This window comes from Palaemon carinicauda, chromosome 1 (assembly GCF_036898095.1).
Source record: "Palaemon carinicauda isolate YSFRI2023 chromosome 1, ASM3689809v2, whole genome shotgun sequence".
Lineage (NCBI taxonomy): Eukaryota > Metazoa > Arthropoda > Malacostraca > Decapoda > Palaemonidae > Palaemon > Palaemon carinicauda.
This window is the reverse complement of record NC_090725.1, coordinates 303,658,190-303,681,231: the sequence shown is the minus strand read 5'-3', so window position 1 is coordinate 303,681,231 and position 23,042 is coordinate 303,658,190. Positions and strand designations below refer to the sequence as shown.

The 23,042-nt window shown below is 41.6% G+C and overlaps 1 protein-coding gene across 3 annotated transcripts in view; it reads left to right on the top strand.

The window, feature by feature from the left end:
* The window catches only part of LOC137658478 (phosphatidylinositol 4,5-bisphosphate 3-kinase catalytic subunit delta isoform-like), a 106,760-nt gene that overhangs the window by 43,683 nt on the left and 40,035 nt on the right, over positions 1 to 23,042 (top strand). Inside the window, exons 7-13 of one of the 3 annotated variants that reach the window (XM_068393241.1) lie at positions 10,132 to 10,248; positions 11,380 to 11,508; positions 11,745 to 11,874; positions 13,657 to 13,844; positions 19,115 to 19,336; positions 20,407 to 20,682; positions 22,664 to 22,843. In XM_068393241.1, coding sequence (XP_068249342.1) covers positions 10,132 to 10,248; positions 11,380 to 11,508; positions 11,745 to 11,874; positions 13,657 to 13,844; positions 19,115 to 19,336; positions 20,407 to 20,682; positions 22,664 to 22,843 — 1,242 coding nt within the window. Of the gene's footprint in view, positions 1 to 10,131; positions 10,255 to 11,379; positions 11,509 to 11,744; positions 11,875 to 13,656; positions 13,845 to 19,114; positions 19,337 to 20,406; positions 20,683 to 22,660; positions 22,844 to 23,042 lie in introns of all 3 variants that reach the window. The other 2 variants (XM_068393224.1, XM_068393232.1) reach the window with 2 other exon arrangements.

The window sequence follows — 23,042 nt, the reverse complement described above, 5'->3', positions numbered from 1 at the left end:
GGCGGTCTCCCAGTTTCACTGTTCAGCGACAGGTTGAGATAGATTTGCCTCGGCGGAGCTCTGTTTCACAGCAGCTTTTAAAAGCATACAGCCGATTGTCAGTCTAAGTGTGATGACGTTCGCCAAATGGCGGAGCGAGCCGCGAAGCGGCAGGATGGGAGCAGGCGCGAGGTGCAAGTGGAGCCTGAGCGGCAGCGTGACGAGGCTCAGAAGTTAATTGATGAAGGCGCTGAGCGTCAGCGGCAGCGCCAGGGAGGCGCCAAGCGTCAGCGGCAGCGCCAGGGAGGCGCCAAGCGCCAGCGTGACAACCCACGCCAGTCGAGTCATGAATGGGCAGAGCGCCAGCACGACGTGCCAGGATGCGGCGGAGCGGCAGCGCCAACTAGATTCATCCTATTATAAAATCAATCGTGACAGCAAACGCAAGGCAAATGACTGTCAATTAGATGTGGATATATAACAACGCAAGCACGCCCATGTCGCCACTGATGCGCCTGCACAGGAAGATCAACGTTTGGGTCAAAGCTCAGCTCCAATCTCTGAATTGTTTATACAAAAATGGTGCTTTCCCGTTCTTCTAAGAGAGCATTGAAATTAATGGGAGCATGGATGGATTCAAGGAAAGCTCTGGGCAAGACATGCTTCGCTTTTCCACCAGCCAAGTTAGCTTCTAAGTCGAACGTTTGGTATGAGACGAGAGAGGTCTTATGTTTGGGAGTTCCGGCGTCTGCGCAGGGAGACTTCTCAAACCTGGTGGACTCTTCCTGTCGCCTAGCCATGAGAAAGACTAAAGTGTGGTGGTCAATGTCGGAGTTTGACCATCTCTTGAAAGGATTGTTCAGAGCGTTTGAGGTATTTAATTTACTTGACTGGTCACTGGGAGCCTTGAGCAGAAGAGTAACGGAGATGAAGGACACAGACACAAGTAGTCTTATCCAAATTACTGTATGTCTTGTATTGACAGGGCAGTCAGGGATGGTTCTAACGAACTGGCTGCTCTGTTTACTGCAGGGGTTATAAAGAAAAGAGCTACTTTGTGTCCCTTCCTCTCTGCGGCGGTCACTCCATGTCAGAGATCAGAGTTGCTTTTTGCGCCCATGTCTTCGGCTCTTTTTCCGCAGGATTTAGTTAAGGAAGTGGCTGCAAATTTAACTCAGAAGGGTACTCAGGATTTGGTTACTAAAACAGCCAGTAAGGTTTTGCCTACGTCCTTCTCTTCTCGTAGAACTAAGGAGGGGACATCATATTCTCATTCTGCTCAGCCTTTTTGCAGGTAAACCTACAGGGAGAAGTACTTTCAAACCAGAGGCAAGGAAGCAAAGGAAATGAGGAGCCAAGCCCAGTCGAGGCAGGGTCTGACTGCTCTCCCCTTCAAGCAGCAGTGGGAGCCAGGCTGAACAACTTCTGGTAGGCCTGAGAGAAGAAGGGAGTGGACCCTTGGTCCGTACATCTTCTAAAGGAAGGATACAAAATTCCGTTTATATCAAAACCTCCTTTAGCCGAAGATCCTGTGGATCTTTCGCCTAAGTACAAGAGAGAACCGAAGAGGCAAGCCATGCACCTTCAAGTATCGCTTCTGCTCGAAAAGAGAGCGATAGAAAGGGTGCAGGATTTGGAGTCTCCAGGGTTTTACAACCGCTTGTTCCTAGTTCCCAAGAGTTCAGGGGAATGGAGACCGGTTCTGGATGTGAGCGCCCTCAACCGCTACGTCCAGAACTCGAAATTCACCAAGGAGACCCAGAAGACTGTGCTGGCAGCGGTGAGGAAAGGCGACTGGATGGTTTCATTGGACCACCAGGACGTTTATTTCCATGTTCCGATACATCCGAGCTGCAGACGTTATCTGAGGTTTGTATACAGGAAGGACGTCTTTCAGTTTCGAGCCTTATTGTTTTGGCCTCTGCACAGCTCCTCTGATTTTTACAAAACTAATGATGAATGTGGCGAGCATGCTGCACTCGAGGGGCATCAGAGCCTCCCTGTACTTGGACAATTGTTGATAAGAGCTCCCTCGTTCGATCGCTGTTTGAAGGACCTTCAGTTGACCCTGGATTTGACAAAAGAATTGGGACTTCTAGTGAGTTTAAAGAAGTCACAGCTGACTCCATCCCAGAAGATCCTTTTATTTGGGGATGGAGATTCGGAGTCAGGATTTTCTGGCTTTTCCGTCGCCTGCAAGAGTTCAATCAGCTCTTCTAAGGCTGGAGGCTTTTATGGAGAAGAAAGTCACTACAGTAAGGGAATGGATGAGTCTTCTTGGAACCCTCTCGTCTCTAGAGAAGTTTGCACCTCTGGGGAGATTGCACCTCAATGCTCATTGGAAAAGGGGAGACAGTTTCGACAAGGAGAGTATTCCCATTACGAGTACGATCAGAACACATCTTCGATGGTGGAACGATGCTCACAAACTCAGCAAGGGCCTCTCGTTGGAGCAGAGGAACCCAGACCTCGTGTTGTTTTCAGACGCCTCAAATTCGGGGTGGGGAGACACTGGGAAGAAGAGAGATCTCAGGGCGTTGGACAAAGGAGCAGAGGGCTCTTCATATCAATCAGAAGGAGCTCTTAGCGGTGCACTTAGCCCTCAAAGGATTCGAGGATCTGGTCCTGGACAAGGTGGTTCAGGTCAGACTCAGATCGAATGGTTTAAGATTTCATAGTTTAGCAAAAGACAAACATTTGAGTTTATATACGGTTCAGTACCTCCTCCTGTCTTAGTGGCAGACCATTGTTTTATGTCTCGGCTACTGACTTAGTTATGTTACAATTAGATAGATTAGTTCTATGCTGTGAGTTGAAAATACAATTTTCAATATTAAACTTACCCGATAATCATGTAGCTGTCAACTCCGTTGCCCGACAGAATTCTATGGAGGGATACGCCAGCTATCACAATACTAGAAGGGGGTGTACTTACCAGCGCCACCTGTGGCCAGGTACTCAATCATTTGTTGTTGACACCTCCTCAATTATTCCTCTGTCGTGCTTCCGGCTAGACATTCTGGGATACGCTTATGGTCTTCGAGTTTATTCATGGATATTTGGTGAAGTATTCTCTTAGATTAACGGCTGTCGCATTACTGGAATCCTTTTTATATTAGCTAGATAGCTTTTATATAAATACTGGTTAACGGTTAATGAATTTTTGCTTGTTTTTGGATCACCCTTTGGCTAACTCTTTGAAACAAGATGTCTGACGTTTCGCAAGCTCCCTCCCATAGACGATGTAGGTCTTGCAATAGGCGTATTCCGAAGGCCTCGGTAGATCCTCACACCGCTTGTTCTGACTGTAGGGACAGGCCCTGTCTATTAGAAAATCGATGTGAGGAGTGCGCCGGACTTTCGGAATTGGAATTTGTCCGTCTTTTAAAATATTCATCTAAGTTAGAGAGAGGTAGAGTTAAGAGAAGTTCTTCTCACTCTTCTATGTTTTCCTCACCTCATGATCCCCTACCTTTTCCTACCCCTGTAGTGGCTACCCCCGAACCTACTGTGTGCCCTCCGCCTGATATGTCAACTGTTTTGCGTGCTATTCAGGCTTTAGGAGATAAAGTAGAATCAGTGGTAAGTGACCATAAGTCTCTGATGGCCGAGGTTAAAGAACTGAAGGTCAAGAGTGCAGTGGGTGGAAATAGTGCCAGTGCTGTGACGAGTGCTAGTGTCGGTGCAGTGCCAAGTGCTAGTGGTGCCAGTGTGGTGCGTGAGGATTTTTCTGTGCGAGCCAGTCGTCCTCCCAGTCCGGGACCTCTTGCAAGCTCCCATGCCCAGGGGAGAAGCAATGTCGAAGGGCTTAAGGGTTCGACAGGCCTTGTTAGGCGCACAGAATTATCCTCGGTGGTTGCGGGCGTGTCTTCCTTAGACCGTCACTCCCACCTGCAGACGATTGAGCCCGTCTTCTCGTCCGCTGATCAACATGCAGGGAAGAAACGTTGGTCTCAGGTCTCGAGACCGCTTAAACGGAGAGTTCAGTCAGCGAGTGCTCAGCCAGGTTGTAGTCATTGGCTCAGCTCTGACTCGCCTCAGTCATCGGTCGACTGTACTCCGCCCAAGAGGAGTAAGGTTCTGCCTATACAGAGCCCGACTGTGACTTTACCTCAGTCTGTTATCGTTTCTGCCGACCCCAAGTGGACCCTGCTTCAGTCCATGCAAGCTCAGCTTTCGGACTTGATGCGTGAGTGTCGGGCTGAGAGTGTTGCACCTCCTCCTCCGCCTACACTCCCTCCACCTGTTCTCGCTCCGCCTGTGCTCGCCCAGCCTGCACCTGCTCCGCCTGGTCGCAGCACCATCTGCCAGGCGTACGATGTTGAGCCACTTTCGGAGTTTGCTGTTTCCAGTGTTGTTCAGCCTCAGCCTTCTTTAAGGCAACCCTTGCTTTGGGATCAGGAGAGTTATTCCACTCTTCCTCCGCCTCCCCTTGCTGCTCCACCAGTGGTGCAACTCTCGGTTGGGGTACAACAACCTCTCCCCTCCGTGAGTCTGTCTGCTCAACCATCGCTGCAGCGAGCTCAACCCTCCTCTAGGCAAGCTCCTCTACACCCTGGACTTGCGCCTCAGGAGCCTCAGCTTGCGAGAACTTTACCTTGTTCTGCGCAGCCTCAACCTCTTCATGCTCCACTCATCTCACAGGAACAGGAACGGACTACTCCGCCTCCGTCCTCCGCTCAGCTTGTGCAATCCTTGGGTTCAACTCTTGCTAGGAGTCAACCTCCTTCACCCATGCGCCTGCCTTCTGCTTCGTCTGTTGTTCAGCCTATGCAGTCTGAGCCTCAGGTTTTCCCTCAAGATGAGGAAACCTCTGTTGTTGTTCCTACCCGTTCTGACTCTGCGGTTCAGCATTCTGGTCCAATCGCTTCGCTACCCTCTGCTGATGAAGTGTCGGATGATGAGGAGGCACACCTTGATCCCTCATCAGACGTGGAGGAGTCTAAGCTTTCTCCATTGTCTATTGATTTTCGAAAGGTCTTGGCTCTACTCAGGGAGATTTACCCAGACCACTTCGTCTCTGCTATTCCCCGCTCTCCTCCATCTGAGTTTTCGCTGGGCGTACAACAAGCTAAGTCCAACTATACTAAGCTTGTCCTAGCTAGATCCTCCAAGAGGGCTTTAAGGATCTTAGGGGAGTGGCTTCAGTCTAAACAACACCTTGGCAAGACTTCCTTCATGTTCCCTCCAACGAAGCTCGCTTCGAAAGGTTGCGTTTGGTATGCCACAGGGGAAGCACCAGGCTTGGGAGTACCTGCCTCTGCCCAGGCTGACTTCTCAAGTCTGGTGGACTCGCCTCGGAGGACTGCGATGAGACGCTCGAAGGTTTGTTGGACCTTCTCAGACCTGGATCATCTTCTGAAAGGGTTGTTCAGAGCTTTCGAAATGTTCAACTTTCTCGACTGGTGCCTGGGAGCCCTCAGCAAGAAAACCTCTCCTGCGGACAAAGATTCTGCCATGCTAATTATGTCCTGCATGGATAAGGCCATCAGAGATGGATCGGGTGAGCTAGCGTCGTTATTTGTATCAGGGGTGTTGAAGAAAAGGGAACAACTGTGTACCTTCCTCTCCGCCAGCATTACACCGTGCCAACGGTCACAACTCCTTTTTGCTCCACTCTCAAAGTTCCTCTTTCCCGAGGAGCTAGTTAAGGACTTGTCGGCTGCCCTGATACAGAAGGACACGCACGATCTTGTAGCCTCATCGGCTCGTAAGTCTAAGGTTACCACCTCTGTCCCCAAGACTTATCGCTCCCCAGTGGCTGATACCCCGGCTACGAGGTTCATACCGCCCTTTCGTGGTAGAGCCCCCAGCCGAGGAAGCTCCCGTCCAGACTCTCACAGGAGCAAGTCTAGGAAAGGACCCAGGACATCTAAGGGAAAGAACTGACTCTCAGATTCTCCAGACAACAGTAGGAGCCAGACTCAAGATCTTCTGGCGAGCCTGGGAGAAGAGAGGTGCAGACGCACAGTCTGTCAGTTGGCTGAGGTACGGTTACAGAATTCCATTCTGCCTCAAACCGCCTCTGACCACATCGCCCATCAACCTCTCTCCCAACTACAAAGAAGAGGACAAGAGGCTAGCATTGCAACAGGAGGTGTCGCTACTTGTGCAGAAGAAGGCAGTGGTTATAGTCCGGGACCATCAATCCCCGGGCTTCTACAACCGTCTCTTTCTTGTGGCCAAGAAGACAGGAGGTTGGAGACCGGTGCTGGACGTCAGCTCTCTCAACGAGTATGTCACCAAGCAGACGTTCACAATGGAGACGACCAAGTCGGTCTTAGCAGCGGTCAGACAGGAGGACTGGATGGTCTCGTTGGACTTGAAAGATGCATACTTTCACGTTCCCATTCATCCAGACTCCCAACCTTTCCTGAGATTCGTTTTCGGAAAGGTTGTCTATCAGTTCCAACCCCTGTGTTTTGGCCTAAGCACAGCTCCTATGGTCTTTACTCATCTGATGAGGAATGTAGCGAAATTCCTGCACTTATCGAACATCAGAGCCTCCCTCTACCTAGACGACTGGCTGTTGAGAGCCTCCACGAGTCGTCGTTGTCTGGAGAACCTCTCTTGGACTTTAGATCTAATCAGAGACCTAGGTCTATTAGTCAATATAGAGAAATCTCAACTCATTCCCTCCCAATCCATTGTGTACCTGGGAATGGAGATTCAGAGTCGGGATTTTCGGGCTTTTCCATCGGCCCCCAGGATAAACCAAGCCCTAGAGTGCATCATGAGCATGCTGAAGAGGAGCAATTGCTCAGTGAGACAGTGGATGAGTCTCACAGGGACCCTCTCATCACTGGCCCTGTTTGTCGAGCTAGGGAGACTCCACCTCCGCCCTCTTCAATTCCATCTTGCGGCTCATTGGGACAAGGGCTCGACTCTAGAAGCAGTCTCTATCCCTATCAACCAAGAGATGAAGACCACTCTCCTGTGGTGGAAGCACAATCTCCTTCTCAAGGAGGGTCTATCATTGGCCATCCAGACCCCCCATCTTCATCTCTTCTCGGATGCATCGGACTCGGGCTGGGGTGCGACCTTGGACGGACGGGAATGCTCAGGAGTATGGAACAAGGAACAAGGATTACTCCACATCAACTGCAAGGAACTGTTAGCAGTTCATCTTGCCCTGTTGAACTTCAAGTCCCTCCTGCTAGGCAAAGTGGTGGAGGTGAATTCAGACAACACCACAGCCTTGGCTTACATCTCCAAGCAAGGAGGGACCCATTCGAGGAGCCTTTACGAGATCGCAAGGGACCTCCTCATTTGGTCAAGAGGTCTAAACCTCACACTGGTCACGAGGTTCATCCAGGGCGATATGAATGTTTCAGCGGATCGCCTCAGCAGGAGGAATCAGGTCATTCCCACGGAATGGACCCTCCACAAGAGTGTGTGCAACAGACTTTGGACCTTGTGGGGTCAACCTACCATAGATCTGTTTGCCACCTCCATCACCAAGAGACTTCCGCTTTATTGTTCCCCTGTTCCAGACCCTGCAGCGGTTCATGTGGATGCTTTTCTTCTGAACTGGTCCCATCTCGACCTGTACGCATTCCCTCCGTTCAAGATAATAAACAAAGTTCTGCAGAAATTCGTCTCGCACGAAGGGACACGGCTGACGCTGGTTGCTCCCCTTTGGCCTGCAAGAGAATGGTACACAGAGGTACTTCAATGGCTAGTCGACTTCCCCAGGACTCTACCTCTAAGAGTGGACCTTCTACGTCAACCACACGTAGACAGGTTGCACCCAAACCTCCACGCTCTTCGACTGACTGCCTTCAGACTGTCGAAAGATTCGCTAGAGCTAGAGGCTTTTCGAAGGAGGCAGCCAGTGCGATTGCCAGAGCTAGAAGAATTTCCACTCGTAGAGTCTACCAGTCTAAGTGGGAGGTCTTCCGAAGCTGGTGTAGAGCCAATTCAATATCCTCTACCAATACCTCTGTGATCCAAATAGCTGACTTCCTTCTTCATCTTAGGAATGAGAGATCCCTTTCAACACCTACGATTAAAGGATATAGGAGCATGTTGGCCTCAGTTCTCCGCCACAGGGGTTTGGACCTGTCTTCCAACAAGGACCTTCAAGACATTCTCAAGTCTTTTGACACGTCTAAAGAACGTCGTCTTTCCACTCCAGGCTGGAATCTAGACGTAGTCTTAAGGTTCCTTATGACATCTAGGTTCGAACCTCTCCAGTCAGCTTCCTTCAAGGATCTTACCCTCAAGACTGCTTTTCTCGTTTGCCTTGCAACAGCTAAGAGAGTCAGTGAGGTTCATGCCTTCAGCAAGAACATTGGTTTCACAACCGAATCTGCAACATGTTCTTTTCAGCTTGGATTCCTAGCAAAGAACGAGCTTCCTTCACGTCCTTGGCCTAGATCGTTCGAAATACCTAGCCTCTCCAACATGGTAGGTAACGAACTAGAGAGAGTTCTTTGCCCTGTCAGAGCTCTCAAATATTATCTGAAGAGGTCTAAACCTATTCGAGGACAGTCAGAAGCCTTATGGTGTGCCATCAAGAAACCCTCGAGACCCATGTCCAAGAATGGGCTTTCGTACTATATAAGGCTTCTGATCAGAGAAGCACATTCTCACTTAAAGGAGGAAGACCTTGCATTGCTGAAGGTAAGGACCCACGAAGTAAGAGCTGTAGCTACTTCGTTGGCCTTTAATAAAAACCGTTCTCTGCAGAGCATTATGGATGTAACCTATTGGAGGAGCAAGTCAGTGTTTGCATCATTTTATCTGAAAGATGTCCAGTCTCTTTACGAGAACTGCTACACCCTGGGACCATTCGTAGCAGCGAGTGCAGTAGTAGGTGAGGGCTCAGCCACTACATTCCCTTAATCCCATAACCTTTTTAACCTTTCTCTTGAATACTTTTATTGTTGTTTTTATGGTTGTTACGGTAGGCTAAGAAGCCTTCCGCATCCTTGGATTTGGCGGGTGGTCTATTCATTCTTGAGAAGCGCCTGGGTTAAAGGTTTGGTAGAGGTCCTTTAGTAGGGTTGCAACCCCTTGTACTTTGGCACCTTTGGGTTGATTCAGCCTCCAAGAGGAACGCTGCGCTCAGTAAGGAAGACGAACTTTAAACAAAAGGCAGAGTAACGGTTCTATTTGACTTCCTTACCAGGTACTTATTATTTCATTGTTATTTGAGATAACTGTTATATGAAATATGGGATACTTAGCTATCCTTTAATCATGTACACTGGTTTTCACCCACCTCCCTGGGTGTGAATCAGCTACATGATTATCGGGTAAGTTTAATATTGAAAAATGTTATTTTTATTAATAAAATAAATTTTTGAATATACTTACCCGATAATCATGATTTAATCGACCCTCCCTTTCCTCCCCAGAGAGAACCAGTGGACCGAGGAATAATTGAGGAGGTGTCAACAACAAATGATTGAGTACCTGGCCACAGGTGGCGCTGGTAAGTACACCCCCTTCTAGTATTGTGATAGCTGGCGTATCCCTCCATAGAATTCTGTCGGGCAACGGAGTTGACAGCTACATGATTATCGGGTAAGTATATTCAAAAATTTATTTTATTAATAAAAATAACATTTTTCTTGTAATTTCCATCTGGAAAAGTAAGGTTCAGGTATTCAATTTGGTCTTATTTCTTCATGAAATTTTTTGGTTTAACAGAAAATAAATAACTTTATATGATTTTCAGCGTAGCACATAATGTGTATTTTTTAATGCGACACCCCACTTCTTGTGTTTTAACAGTAGAAATACTCATAGAGTAGGTAAAAACAAATCTTGCTCTAAGTTGTAGTACCTCTGCTGTTTCTGCTGAGGAGAGAAAGCAGAGTGAATGGAGATGAACAAAGTTGTGAAGTTATACTGTACCCATCTTTTAAAGGGAATCCTCATAGGCATGAAATTATAGAGGCTCACATTATCCATAATGTGAGATGGTCTAGCACTTAATGAAATTGTTTTTGAAGCTATGTGAATTAAAAATATGTTCTTAGATATCAGAATTTATGAGAGTATTCATACAAATTTTAAAGAATAAGCTTTCATATAAATGTTCATTTTGTAATTATTTTGATATACTGTATCTGAATTGATTTTGGGAAAGTTCATTGCTTCCCTGGCATGATTTTTTATTCTTAAAATTGTTTTTCTTCACAGGTTCAGTACCAGTATCCAGCACGGATAGCTAGTAATGCAGATTTACCTCTGTACATATCCGATCGCCTTCAAGATGGCCAGCTTTTACTTTCAGTGCAATTTGACACCTCAATGCAGGTACAAGTGGGCTAGTGATTTCATTCATTCATGCAATATTACCTGGAAGATTTTGGGTTAATCAAAATTTATTAATCTTGAGACACATCAAAAGAAGAAAAGTTTTATTTCTTGGTTAGCATTTACAGATGTCAGAATGTGAAATATGTTTATGAACCTGTCCCTAGGAAATAGGGGAGCATGTTTAACTTGAACCAGAATAAGAGGGCGGGGCATTTCTACTAATTATGACTGCTAATAATTTGAATGTCAGGGCAATGTACTTTAAATGTTCTTAGTTTATCCTAGCTTAGTTTTCTTTAAGAAAAAAAAAGTGATTTTAATCTAAGAAATAGTGAAGTTTAAAATTAGATAAGATTTTTTAAGATTTATATTATGTGCTTCCAGACTAAGGTTTCATTGGTGGCAGTTAATAGTCCTCTCCTGTGCTGTCATTCTTGATTTTTGCATGCATAAGTTTGCATCTGGGGAATTAAACATGGAGTACTCGTGTAAGGATTCATAATTATTTGTGAATAAGGGTTACTTATTAGTACATATAGGGATCTAATGATCTGTCTGCATTTGTGTAGTGATGGCTGTTCTTTCTCATTTCATAAAGGATTATAGCATAATGATAATTTTGTAATAATGAAGTGGACTAATTATTAGCAGCAGATTTGTATGGGATATATGTACAGGCAGTTGAGAAAATTAAATAATTTTACTGTTTATGTATATACACATGCATATTTTTTTATAAGTGGGTAGTAAGCTGTTTTAAGGAAGTCATGTCTAATATTTCTTCTTTACCGAAGGCTCTTGATTTCTCATCAGCCTGTAGGACCTCTTGGCTTGTCAGTTTTTTAACGTTTGACGCTTTAAATGTAAATGCTAGTGGATATTTCAATTTTATATCTCTAGCAGAGTCCTTTTTTACTTACTTATATTCTATTAATACTTAAAAGTTGTGTTCTTAAAGGTCTTACTTACTTGTATGTATATCTGCTACGATAGATTATGTAAACAAATGCATATACTGTTAGGGATTACTAAGCCTCTCTACCTTGTATGGTATACAGGTTTCTGAAGATGTAAAACTGACCTCTGAAGGTTGACTTTTTCTAATTTTTAAAACTTATCACATTGCAGGTTCAGTCTACTTTTACATTTCGTGTAAGGCCAGACATCAAAACAAAAGAATTCCTTATGGATTTCGTATTAGCAAAATTAGCACTCACATTCGTTATGGAAGAAGCACAAGACAGTTATGTTTTAAAGGTGAGATAGATAATCTGTTAAACAGTTATGCTTTATTATCTATTTTCTGTTAAAAGAATATTTTCACTTAATTTTGATTAAACATGAAATCTGAGAAAGTAGTTTTTTTTTTGTATAGCTGATTAAGTTTCTTGAAATAATGTAAGCATACCCTATCCTTTTATCTCCCGTATACATACAAAATATGCTGTATAGATCCCTATTATTTTATAATTAACATTGATTTTCTATTTTAGGCTCCGGGAAAAGAAGAGTATTTTATCTCAAATGTTCCACTGTCGCAATATATGTACGTCAGGGAGTACGTGTGCCAAGATGAAGTCTCTCCAATTCCTCTAGTCATTGTTCATCGGGGAACTATACAAGGTAAGTTAAAACCTTTCTACCGATAAGCTACAGTAAATTATTACTTCGGGCTTGGAAAGGAACGCTCCACACGACTTTCCGGCTCTAGGCCCAGGACAACGGCGGATCTGCTCCATAGCACACAACCACAAGGCACAGGAACGAAGGGAATCAACAAGGAATACACTTGGAAAGCACAAGGAAGGGCAGTGAACACGCAAGAACACAAGGGATAAGCACAGAGATACCACGCGGTAACCACGCGGGACACACGAGTCGGACACAAAGGGTCGAGAGAGACGAGAGCGGCGTGATGGTATCACGTCACGACCAGAGAACTTACTGGCTAACGGGACCCAAGCTGACGCCGACCTAGCTCAAGGCTACCCTCGGGGCACGTTCTCTCACTCCCGGGTTAGCCCTCCATAGAAAACGGGTTTAGGGTATACTACACAAAACTCTGGTCGGTAGAGAGGAGATTACAGGTAACTCCTAAGAAAGTAGTTCTCGGTAAGTATGTTAGGAAAAATAAAAATTACTTAAAATTTTTTATTTTTATTTGTTTTGACTACTCTAGTGTCACTAAGTCGGGCTTCACTCAATAGCAATCCCCCAGTCAGTCGGAATCTGACAAGTAAGCAATCCTCTATTGCGGTCAATTGTTTTGATATTGTATTTTCTTTCTTATTCTTAATTTATCATTGAACTTTTTTTATACAAAATGGGCAGAAAGATGAGGAAGCTTGGATATATGAAACAAAACTTTTGGTTAATCTGTATAAGTAAAGAAACTAGAAGTTGTTCGTTCTCTCTCTCTCTCTCTCTCTCTCTCTCTCTCTCTCTCTCTCTCTCTCTCTCTCTCTCTCTCTCTCTCTCTCTCTCTCTCTCTCTCTCTCTCTCTCTCTCTCTCTCTCTCTCTCTCTCTCTCTCTCTCTCTCTCTTTAATGTAGACACATATTTGTAGTAAATTATATATATATATATATATATATATATATATATATATATATATATATATATGTATGTGTATGTGTGTATGTATGTATGTATATATGTCTATATGTCTATATGTATAATATGCCAGTAACAATTTGCTAATTTTCTCAAGAGTAATACCCTGTTATTGAAAAAGGTTTAATGTTATCCTGTATATATACAGTACTCATACATACCATACAATGTATACACATACATACTTATATATAAAGTATGTATTTTTAGTTTTGTTAGGGTTCAACTTCATGCTCCAAAATTTATACCTTGTACTAATTTTAACTAGATCTCTATTAAGCTATTCAGCAACCCCAGATCTACATCCAGGTTTCTACCCCCCCCCCACCACGACCTACTACAAACTGCATATAGATAGTTAATTCATTAACTCTTATCTTTAGTATTCCATCTAGCCTGATCATGAACAGTTATTTTTACTGTTCAAAACATTTTAACAACTTGAAAAAACCTGATTATGACTAGATTAAATCTGTATTCATTTATGCCGTGTGTAGTAAATAAGTAGTATTGATCGCACGACTCTATATATCCACCTATGAGGAGATATGGACAATTACTAGCAGAAAGCAGTAATGATGAAAAGAAAATTACCTGTATAAGAACCTTAGAAAAGGTTTCCTATAAAATTGATGCCACTGAGGTAGCAATCACCAACAATAATAATAATTATGATTATTATTATAATACTTTAAGATAACTAAACTTTAAGACAGTAATAACTATAGCAATGTTTTGTTACTGAGAATTGGCTATTGTTATATTTTAAAACTTTTTAATTTCTTTTTGCAGTTGACATAGATAATATATATGAGAGGATAGAAGACGGTGGGGTGAAACATCTTCGGAATTCTTTCTCCAGCATGACTTTAAAGAAGAAGAGTATTAATTTCATATCCTCTTGGACGATTGAAGAAAATTTCAGTTTTCAAGTTGGAACAATCTCAAAGCTCAATCTTGAATTTGACGACCAAGTAGAGGCAAGTATTTAGTCTTTTTTACCTTTTTTTGATGTACGAGTAGCTATTATATTTATGAGACTACATTGATGTTCATATTGCATCTCTCTCAGATCCTGTTTTTTATTGCCTTATAACCTAAAACTTAAGAATTTCCCATTTTCATTCTTTTCAATAGGCTTTGTCCTGCAGTACAGTGTTGAGACAATCTGGCAGTAAATGGCAATGATCTAGGCTTGTGTATGTCACAGCCTTTACAGTCTTCTTAATGCTTTCGTGTTGGACACTATCAATGTGGTATTTGTGTATTACATTATTTGAAATTAAGAGTGATGTCTTCTGGATTTGTTTGTAATTCCTTTGTTTAAAAGAGTTATTGCTATGGGATCATGTTTTCATTCTTTAGACTTTGCCTCTGAATCAGGCTGTGAGCAAATCATAAATGAAGCTACTCATAGGTCTGGTAATTGCTTGGACCTCGTATACACTGACTCCCCTGGTGTTATAACTAGTAAGGTTGGTTCTCCAGTCGGGACATCTGATCATGCTTTGATTTCATTAGTAGTGAAGACTGAGCAGCCTGTCCCTGATATATCATACTCTTGTAAAATTAATATGAAATCCCAAGCAGACTGGAATGGGATTTTGCATGATCTTTTGTGCTTGAATTGGTCACAATTGTATAGTAGTGTAGATCCTGTTGTCCCTTTGAATGAGAATCTAGTCAACATAATTGATAGGCGTATCCCTTCTCGTGTGCTAAGGTACCGAGTGAAGGACAAACCGTGGTTCAATGATGAATGTAGACATGCTTATTTGGAGAAGCAGGAGGCCTATCACCTTTGGAAGGGTAACAGATCAGATTTGACCTGGAACAACTATACTCAGCTTCGAGCTTTTGCTCAGAGAGTTTATGCCTCAACTGAAAAGGAATATAATTTAACCATAAAAGAAATCCTTTCTGGTACAACTCAGGAACATAAATGGTGAGCTACCCTTAAATCTGCACTCTTTGGTGTAGATGCAATAGTTCCTCCTTTACTTAAACCAGATGGCTCAGTCACTCACTGTCCAAAGGAAAAGGCAACCCCTTTGGCTGATGTTTTTGACAGTAAACAGACTGATGAAAAACTTGAACTTCCTCATTCCTGTTTTCCTGAGGCTAAACTAACTAGTTAAGCTTTTCGATCTCATGAAATTAAAGCTCTGTTGATGGACCTTGATGCTTATGGAGGTGTAGACCCAAATGGTATTTTTCCTTTGTTTTTTATAAAGACAGCAGATTTCTTAGCTCCAAAGTTATCTGTTATTTTGCGCAAGTTAGCAAGAATAGGAGCTTTTAACACTTGTTGGAGAATTAGTAATGTTACTCCTCTATGTAAATGTGTTTGTGGTAGCTCAAATCCCACTGATCACCGCCCAATTTCCATAACTCCCATATTATCTAAAGTTTTTTAACGTCTTCTGGCAAAACGTCTTAATAGGTTTGCTGAAGGTAATCACCTACTCTTTAGTTTGCAATTCAGTTTTTGTAAAGGCCTTGGAACATGTGATGCCCTTCTTACAATCTCCAATGCTGTACAGAAATCCCTTGATTGTGGTCAGGAAGTTCGTATGATTGGCCTTGATTTTAGTGCTGCCTTTGAACGTGTTAATCACGAGGCCCTTGTTTTCAAACTGAAACAGTTGGGAGTGGGTGGGTCGTTTCTTAGCATTATTATTGATTTTTTAAGTAATAGATCTCAAAAGAGTTGTTGTTGATGGGCACCATAGTGAGTATAGGAATGTGATATCCGGTGTTCCACAGGGTAGTGTTCTTGGCCCATTACTTTTCATACTATATACACATGGCATGTGGTTTGGCCTAGAAAACAAGCTTGTTGCATATGCAGATGATGCTACTCTATTTGCATCAATTCCATCCCCTGAATGTAGATCTGGGGTTGGTGAATCCCTTAATAGAGATTTGGCTAAAATTAGTGCATGGTGCAAATTATGGGGTATGAAGTTGAATCCTAACAAAACTCAAAGTATGATTGTAAGTAGGTCAAGGACGGTGGCTCCTCAACATCCGGATCTCGGTATTGATAATGTTTCTTTAAATTTGTATGACTCTTTTAAATTTTAGGTGTGATTCTCAACAGCAAATTTACTTTTGAGAAACACATTAGGTCTGTCTTCTTCAATTGCACAAAAAATTGGTGTATTGAGAAAGTCTTACAAGATTTTCGGTGATCAATCTATTCTGAAGAAGTGTTTTAATACTTTCATTCTACCTTGTTTTGAGTATTGTTCTCCTGTCTGGTGTTCAGCTGCTGATTCTCATCTTAATTTGTTGGACAGAAACTTACGGTCTATTAAATTTCTTATTCCTAATCTAGATATTAATCTTTGGCACCGTCGTTCAATTAGTTCATTATGCATGTTACATAAGATTTTTCATAACTCTGACCATCCTTTACATTCAGATCTCCCAGGACAATTCTATCCTGTTCGTAATACTAGGCAGGCAGTTAATTCTAATAGCCAGGCCTTCTCCATCATGAGGCTCAATACTACACAGTATTCAAGAAGTTTTATTCCAGCCGTTACCAAGTTGTGGAATGATCTTCCTAATCGGGTAGTTGAATCAGTAGAACTTCAAAAGTTCAAAGTTGGAGCTAATGTTTTTATGTTGACCAGGCTAACATGAGTCTTTTTATTGTTTATATATGACATATCTGTTTTTGATGTTGTTAATAGTTTATATAGGACATATCTGTTTGACATATCTGTTTTTGATGTTGTTAATAGTTTATATAGGACATATCTGTTTTGACGCTGTTACTCTTTTTAGAATAATATATTGTTAGTTTATTCTCATCATTTATTTATTTCCTTTCCTCACTGGGCTATTTTTCCCTGTTGGAGCACTTGGGCTTATAGCATCTTGCTTTTCCAACTAGGGTTCTAGCTTGGCTAGTAATAATGATGATAATAATAATAATAATAATATGTTAAAGCAACATTAACGTTTAATTCAAGGAAATACTCAGAAGAGACTAGCCAGTTGATTAAAGTGCTTTTGCTTCTTTTAGTGAATCTAAGAAGACCAGCGAGTCTTCAGGCAAAGGTATTGATACTAGCCTAACCTACTCTGCTTTGAACCCTAGGCTAACTCTTCAAGTTTTGTCAAGCGAGTCTAGGGCACCATTCAGCAAGCTTTCTGATGGGGTAAAGCACTGGTGAAGTTGATGGCCTTTACATTGAGTCTTGCATTCTTGAGTTACTTCTTGTCCTTGTGGTCCAAGTGTTCCAGTCAGCACTTAGGATCCCTGAATTCTGAGATAGAAAAAACTGAGCTGGTAGATTGGATCCTAATATCCTGCCGCTCAGTGAAGCAAGGGCTCTTATCGACCACTTAATACTTATTTGTTCCAACACGGAGTACTTACCTCGAACTACTTTCTGAGGAGTATCTGGGATCTCCTCCCAACCGACCAGAGTTTTGTGTAGTCTACCCTATACCCATTTTCTATGAGGGGTAACCCCAGGATAGTAATGGCTTGAAATAACGTATGGGTATTGTAGTAGAATAGGAAAGATCATGGGAGAATGATTGAATCACGTTTCAAATGAATGTGAACCTAGGCTAGGCCACTAGCATATCTTGAGTTTTTCCTAGCGGCATAAATGTAGATGCTACTAATCTGCTGCTGAAACGAATCCCTTTCCTAGAGCACGTGCAAACTTTACTGCTAGAAGTAAACTAAAGGAAAAGCCTGTTTCTTCCTTAAAGAGAATTTGCCAGGATAGGAAAAGGAATGAGGATAATGCAGAGGAAGAACTCAAGTCTGATGAGTTATCTAATTGATTATTTTTTGAAGGTATCCAAATAAGTTACTCTAGATGTGATCTGATACTGCTTATTATTATATGCTATCTCTTGTTGCCTCTATGATGATACATACTCCAAAGATTTTCCATCATTTTTTTAGTCATTGAATTATTAGCTCAAGTGATAGGAATAGTTTCTCATTCAGTTACCATTTAGTGTTAAAAACTTTTCTCTCAGAATTATCTATAAAATAATCAATAGCATAACCTAATTGTTGAAAGGTTTCCTATGCCTAAATAGAAAATTTTGTGAAGGACATGTAGTCACCCCTGTCGTCGTTTATTAATTTGTTTGCGAGCCACTTGAAAACTATTGTACTGATTTTGACTAAACCTAGTAGTCATGTTAGGTATGACCCAAGGATGAATCTGTAACAGTTTGGATAAAGCACATCAAAGTACAAGTGCACAGCAGTACTTTTTGAAATAATCGCAATGTTAAGTAAATGGCAAATATTTTATTAGTTAATTTTTTTTCTTTTGTGAACAACATTACGCAAAAAATACTGAACTAAATTCTACGAAATTTGATGAATATTTGGGTTATGATTCAAGGACAAATCCATCACATTTCGAAGAAAATACATCAAGTACAAGTACAAGTACGTAGTGGAGTTAAGAGCAAAATAAGACTGGTGGGGGGAGTTGAAATTATTTAAATTTTTAATGATAGACGTCAAAAAGTAAGAATTTCACCGAGAAAGCTAAGTGAACCATAGGTAAGTATTAAAATAATACATTTTATTATTAAGATTCTGTTATCATTCTTTTTCTAAAATATGCTCCATAGATTAGGATGAGTCGTATGCCATAAGATTTATTATTTTATCAAGGCTATAGTGCTGGGATTTTGTGAAAACTAATTCATCAGGACTGTAATTTCCTTTTGATTAGGATGATGATGTATTTGTTGATAGGCCTTCTCCTTTATTTAAGATAGGCAAAGGCGAGGAGAAGGAAAACTCCAAAATCAAACCAAACAAGACCCCAACGGCGGAGCTTCCCAGCGCCGGCGGAAGAGGGCAATGCCTGTCGAGCAGGCAACAAGGCGTGCCTTGACATAACAAGAACCCGGCAGCCCGATGCAACCAACATCGGAGAAGCCGCCTGTCTCATATGTCTTGAGCCGCGGTGAAAACGATGTGGGCCAAGTGTGTGTGCGTGGCCGTTGCAAAGCCACGACCACCCAAAACAATATACCCAGCTACTGGCATTCTGTCGTTTCCTCCACCCTTCTTCTGATAGGAGGCTGATGGCTAACGACAGAACCCAATACTCGGACACGAGTGGGCGCCGACGACGACGACAACATCATCTGATTTTTTTATTTTTTGAGGTTTCAATTGTAGTAGGGAAAGAGCAAAGTGTTATAGATTTATTTTATTGATAATGAAACTTAATTTCCTCTTCATTAGGTGGTAGTGGAAGCCGGCTTATATCATGGAAATAATGCCCTATGTGAAACTAAAACAACTCAAGAAGTCAGCGTTAAAGAAGGGTCTGCTACCGTTGATGAGTTACTCACCTTCGCTATTGGAGTTTGTAATATCCCAAGAAACACTCGTTTATGTATTGCCATATATGAGGTTAGTCGTAGCTCCAAGGTCCCCAAGGCTCGCTCTTCAATCTCCAAACAGGTGAGTATATCAGATAAGCAATATTCATTAAAAATGAAAGTAGTAGTCACTATTAAAGCAACTTCATTCCTTTCTGATATTTACATTTCATAACCTTTTTCTTCATCTGGTTGATGTTTCTTTAAATTTGCCTAGTTCAATTTTGACCTAAATACTAATCCTTTGAATTACTCCTTTGTGAGACTTGCAATGTGACTGGTAAAATTTAACTACTTTATTATATTGTAAGAATAAGAATAGTTGCAAATGAAGATGATTTGGTGTGATTTTAGATATAAGTTTGTGATGGAATTCGATCAAATGGAGCTTTCAACAACTTGCATGACTGGTGTGTTGGGTGACGTCGTGAGTGGGAGTCAGAGGGGAAGTGCTAAGGGCTGGGTGGAGAGTGACAGCTATGTCTGACTTTAGAATGCTTTCCTATGTGATTTGAACAGTAGCTCAACATTTAAATACGCTTGTATAGCCCTTATGTAAACATGAATAGAGACTAGGATTGCAAGTGTCTCAGTTGGTGAGGGGGGTGAGATGTGAGTATTGCTATGTCTGGGCTGGGGTGTCATGGGGATTAGAGTAATGCCTCACATAGGGAATGTCACCACTGGTTAAAGAGAGTGGTGTGATTATGCTTGGCAACATAAAAACATACTATACTGTAGTAGCCCACACACAATCAGGAATATTACTATTATTATTATTATTACATGCTAAGCTACAACCCTAGTTGGAAAAGGAGGATACTATAATCCCAAGGGCTCCAACAGGGAAAAGTCTTTGTTGGTTGGCTTAAGAAAAAGGAGGGACTAATATCAAGGAAGGGAGTTGCTTTTTTAGTGAAATATCATGGCTGTTTTGTAAGACCATGTGCTTTACTCTTGTAGGATATACAAGTTATTTTAACTTCCTTATGGTTTATATTTCTAAATGACGTAATCAGTATGTCAACGTGTAGTATCTAGCATGTTTTGACGTTCAGTGAACGTCATCGTAGCAAAGGGTTTAAATAATTTTGTATTTGTATTTTTTATTATTATAGAATCTATCATAACTCTTGGCTTGTTCCATTTCAGGATTTATTCAAAAATCCCATGGCATGGGTCAACACAGCAGTTTACGATTATAGAAATCAGCTAAAAGGAGGATCGATGACTCTCTACGCTTGGAAGGTTTATGAAGGCGATGTTGAAATGCCCAATTCCTTGGGCACACTTGTCAGTAATCCTGACCATGAACAGGCTGTGACCTTGACCATCTCATTTACAAGATATCAGCAGAGTTCTTCTATTGTTTTCCCAGCAAAAGATAAAATCATATCTTTTGCCAAAGAGATTTCTTCAACAGATGAGGTAAGAAATTTCTTTAGAGAAGACATCTCAGATATTTTCTGGGATGGATGGATGGCCAGATATTTAGAATATATGGCTTATAAGACATGGTATTATTTTTCCTTGGTTACCTCACAATATATTAAAAATACAGAAATTGATATAGTACAGTAATACTTCTCCCTGAATCATTGATTGGTTCCAAGAGTCCTGGTATATGTTGGATTTTCTCCCTGTAAAGTGTCATGCATTCCCTATACACATACTGAACTAAAAAAAGTACTTAATACCAGGTATCATTTTATATAAACCAAATACTTGCATTAATAAAGTTGCACATAAAGTACAATACTGTACATTACAGGTTCATTACTTAATTAGGTAAAAAAAATATCTTTGAGCAAAAACTGGAGATTAAAGTTTTAATAAACTACTTTTTAACACAGTTTTTACTAAGGTACATGACCAGGAACTCAGTGTAGGTTATTAAGTTTATTATTTAGATGTGAGAGAGGCAAGAGAGCGTGCTAGAAATAGGAATGAATGGCGAGCGATTGTGACGCAGTTCCGGTAGGCCCTGCTGCTGCCTCCGATGCCTTAGATGACTGCGGAGGTAGCAGCAGTAGGGGATTCAGCATTATGAAGCTTCATCTGTGGTGGATAATTTGGGAGGGTGGGCTGTGGCACCCTAGCAGTACCAGCTGAACTCGGTTGAGTCCCTTGTTAGGCTGGAGGAACGTAGAGAGTAGAGGTCCCCTTTTTTGTTTTGTTTTGTTTCATTTGTTGATGTCGGCTACCCCCCAAAATCGGGGGAAGGGCCTTGGTATATGTATGTATGTATTTAGGACTTGAAATTTACTATCTCTTTCGTTCACTGACCCACCTCCATTACAGTGAGTCAGCGACATGATCATACGAGGAGGTTCAAAAGTAAGACAAATTTGTCAATTTTATACTCGATGTTCATATGTATGCCCGCCTTTCTCTTCACTGACTAATGATGTCAAGAGACTTAAAAGTTAGCTAAGACTTCAAGACAAAAGCTGGAATTTTATTATGAAAATTTCATCGTTTCTTTCCAGAAGTTTTGATTAAGTTAGGAATTGATGTTACAGATACAGTTTTTGTTCTCTTTACAAATAAGTATGCATGTTCTTGATAGGTGTAGAATGATGAAAAACAGTGGGAGCAAAAACTCCTTAGTTGTTTTTTAGTTAAAATGTGCCCGAAATTAATGAAAAGAAATAAGTACAAAATTATTATGAAGAAGCATATTCACAACTAGATAAACAATACTGTACATGGTTTGCTAAAACTAGCAATCAGCTGATGAAAGAGATTACCATTTTGTAAGTTTAGCCTACTAGTGAAAATGGAATTATGCACCGAATGATTTTTATTTTATTTCATATCAAGGGCCACTTTTTCCTTAAAGACTTTTCTATCATGAATTCTTTTTCATTTACAATGACCAAGATATCATGTAGGAAACTGTTATGACCAGATAGTGCTACAGTATATGTATAAGGCTAATTACAATACTAAATGCTCAGCTGCCAAATTGTAGCCAAAATTATTCTTTTTATTTTTTTATTATTTTTTTCCGGGTGCTGGTTGCTTGAGAGTTCCACTTATTTGAGTGCCAGGTTAGAGGGAATTTACTGTATTTGCCCTGAATGCTCCCAAGAGAAGTTTTAGATGTGATAGGGAAATCCTTAGGTGCTCTTGCTATATGTCCTTTCACTTTACCTCTGTTGCTGCTTCCTTTCATCTATCTTGCCATCCGACCTCCTCTAACTTTTATTTCCGTGTAAGCAGTGTTTTCCCCCTGTTAAACTTAGCGTTGAATAACCTCACAGGCCAAGGGCCAGGCTATATAGCCCAAATTCATAAATCTATTACCCTATTTGTTAAGAGTAGTTTTAGCACATTGTGTTTGCTTTAGTTTGAGATTGTAGTTTAGGGCTATAATCTGAGCTCGAGTGTTTTGTTCTTTTAGCAGCCTGTAGCAACTACAGGCATGATGGAAGAAGTCAGACAAATTGCTGATCGCGATCCCCTGACGGAACTTCACGAACAAGAAAGGAAGATGCTGTGGTCGTTGCGTAACGTGTGTCGTGAACAAGTCCCTCACGTACTACCCAAGTTGTTGCAGTGTGTTGAATGGGATAATAAAGCAGAGGTTAGTTAATTTAGAATGTTTATGAGAGCTCTTTTTATTTTTACATACTTTACAGAATATTATGTGACATGAAATAATAGCGTTTATATGAGGAAGTCATGGGTGACTTAAATGCTAGAGTGGGCGCTGCAGAAGTAGAAGGCGTCATTGGGAAGTATGGCGTACCAGGTGAAAATGAGAGTGGTGAAAGACTGGTAGA